The sequence below is a fragment of the Populus nigra genome, chromosome 3, assembly GCF_951802175.1.
Source record: "Populus nigra chromosome 3, ddPopNigr1.1, whole genome shotgun sequence".
Taxonomy (NCBI): Eukaryota; Viridiplantae; Streptophyta; class Magnoliopsida; order Malpighiales; family Salicaceae; genus Populus; species Populus nigra.
Window position 1 is genome coordinate 19227607 of NC_084854.1, and position 2545 is coordinate 19230151.

Consider the following 2545-nt stretch of genomic DNA (forward strand, 5'->3'; position numbering starts at 1 on the left):
GGTAAGGTAATATGCATGTATGTATTATTTGTCGGCCCACACGGTCCAAAGCCAAGTCAATGCCCGAATTTTGTAAAATTCAGGTGATCTTTTTTGACTACCTGATAATATGTACCCGTCCGCGTGAGACGCCACAATTGCCTCTACAGCGAAAGAACGTTTTTCCTTTATATTTTTTATAATTAAAATTATCATATGAAATGCACAGTTGTCCCAAATAAGACAATATATATATATATATATATATATATATATATATATATATATATACACACGCGCGCGCGCGCGCGCATAAAAAAACAAGACAATATGTGTATATACGCATATTTCTTAATTAGTTCTTGGCCTCTTAATCACTAGAATTGTTAGGAGTAAGGGAAAAATGCTCGTCCAAAAAAAGGAATGAATCCCATGTAAATGTAAACAACAAAACAATACACTGCAAGGAATATTCAATAATATTTTTATTAAACAATTTGAACAATGCCCTCTTCCATTAATTTTCAGCTTCTCTTAAAACATCTGGAAAAGGAAATCCATCATATGTGAATTTTGTCATATATAATATTGTATCCATGCTGAACATTGGACAGGGACTAATTAACTCATCAGCAGTCAACATTAATTACATTGCCCTGGAGATTTTAAAGATTCTACTTGTTTCTTGCCACAAGGACCCTTTGTCCTAATGGTAAGTCTGTATTCATCATATGTCATCGGTTTGTAGAGAGCTGGCCGGTCCTTGGTGAGCAGTTCCTTGCATGGTTCAAGGAGCAGGTCGCTCTTGGGGTTATAGAAAAGGGCGAGAGAGACCCTATCTTTATTAGAATTCACAATTACCCTGTGCTCCACACTCTGATAGATGGCATTGCTGAGTACCTATAATGATATTAAATATATGGATCAACAATTCGCTATTAATTACTACTGTTAAGTAACTATCCAATACTTTTTTAACAAGTATTAATGATAATAAGATCATAAACCTGGATTTGATCCCCTATGTTGATAATGAAGGCATTTGGGATCGGCTTAACAGTGAGCCAACTGCCCTTCCTGCGGACTTGTAGGCCAGCCACATTTTCATAAGGCAGGAGAATGGTGATTCCACCAGGGTCAGAGTGTGGTGAGAGACCTAGTGTAAGGTCTGGCTGGGGACACTTGGGGTAGTAATTAGCCCTCAGGCATGCCCCAACGTTCTCTTCTCCACCAAAAGCGTTTAGGAGGGAGTCCTCTTCCAGGCCAAGGTTCATGGAGAATACCTTCATCAACTTTCCACAAAGTCTAACCACTTCACTGCCATACTCAGCTACCAATTCCCTACAATCAAGATGATAGAAAATACGTAATTACTTTGTTAAATAATATTAGCCAACTATAAGAGAATATATATATATATATATATATATATATATATATATATATATATATATATGTATGTATGTATGTATGCATATATATATACCTGCAAGAAGCTGGGATTGCAGGCCATTTGTTTTTGTTTATGAGTGAAAGAGGCATAAAATGAAGGAAGAAATAATCACTCCAATCAAGGCTTGCCCCCTTCTCCACTCCCACCCGGCTACCATACCCCTCGTACGTTGCAGGAGTGTTAGCATACTCCTGCTTCACTTCTAATGGCAGGTTAAAGAATTCATGCCAAACCTCACAAGTCCTCTTCATGAGTTCATGGTTCACACCATGGTTCACTACTTGAAAGAACCCCCATTCACGGCAGGCATTGTGAACGCAGCGGAGGGCTTCCTCGCAGAGGCCTCGGTCACTGGAGAATAAGTTTTGGAAATCAATAACAGGAACATTGACCTCCTGAGCGTCGTTGTTTAGTAATGGTCTCTGGGATGGCGACTTAATATAACGCTCTGGGATTGCCCGTATACCACTTGCTGCTAAAGATTGGACTCGAGTCACTGGTTCAGGCCATCTCCGTAAACTTTTCATCATTTGTTTTCAAGTGGGAAAGAAGGAGATAAAGATGGGAATTTGAATGATGTATGTAGGAGATATTGTAGTTTGTGGAGTTAAGAGGGATTTTGGAGGCCTATATATCAGCAATGGTGGCCGACTTATTTTTGAGATTAAAAGTTGTTAACAATTTGATCAGCTATACTCTTAATTCTCTCTGACCAGTTCCAGTCTTCCATAAAACACAAAGAGATATTAAAATGAAAGAATAATTACTAGGCATGCTAGATGTAAACTACGTAGACCACCATAGCTTAACATCGTCGGTTGGTTCTGTGCTGCTGGGCACGGAAAAAGCATTAATTGTGAGTCAACATGGCTAATTCAAAAGGCTTTCTATCAAACGTGTCATATGAGGGATACGCTGAATTACTTTGAATCTGAATGTAAAATATATTTTAAAATTATTTCTCAAATAGTAACTTCTTTCTGCATAGCATACTAAGGAATAGATTTTTTTATGTAATTACCATCACTTGTTCATAATTCATAACCTATATTGAAAACATCAGGTATCTATATATGGTATTGATTTTTTCACAAATATGGTCTTTGATTCCAA

The 2545-nt window shown here is 37.6% G+C and overlaps 1 protein-coding gene across 1 annotated transcript; it reads right to left on the bottom strand.

Annotated features, from left to right (window-relative positions):
- Positions 1-512: 512 nt before the first annotated feature.
- LOC133688126 (jasmonate-induced oxygenase 2-like) lies at positions 513-2027 on the bottom strand. The gene is made up of 3 exons (XM_062107513.1): positions 1466-2027; positions 987-1320; positions 513-879 (listed from the first exon to the last, which is right to left on the bottom strand). The coding sequence occupies exons 1-3, from the start codon at positions 1960-1962 to the stop codon at positions 622-624; spliced, it is 1089 nt and encodes a 362-aa protein (XP_061963497.1). The 5' UTR covers positions 1963-2027; the 3' UTR covers positions 513-621.
- Positions 2028-2545: the final 518 nt, after the last annotated feature.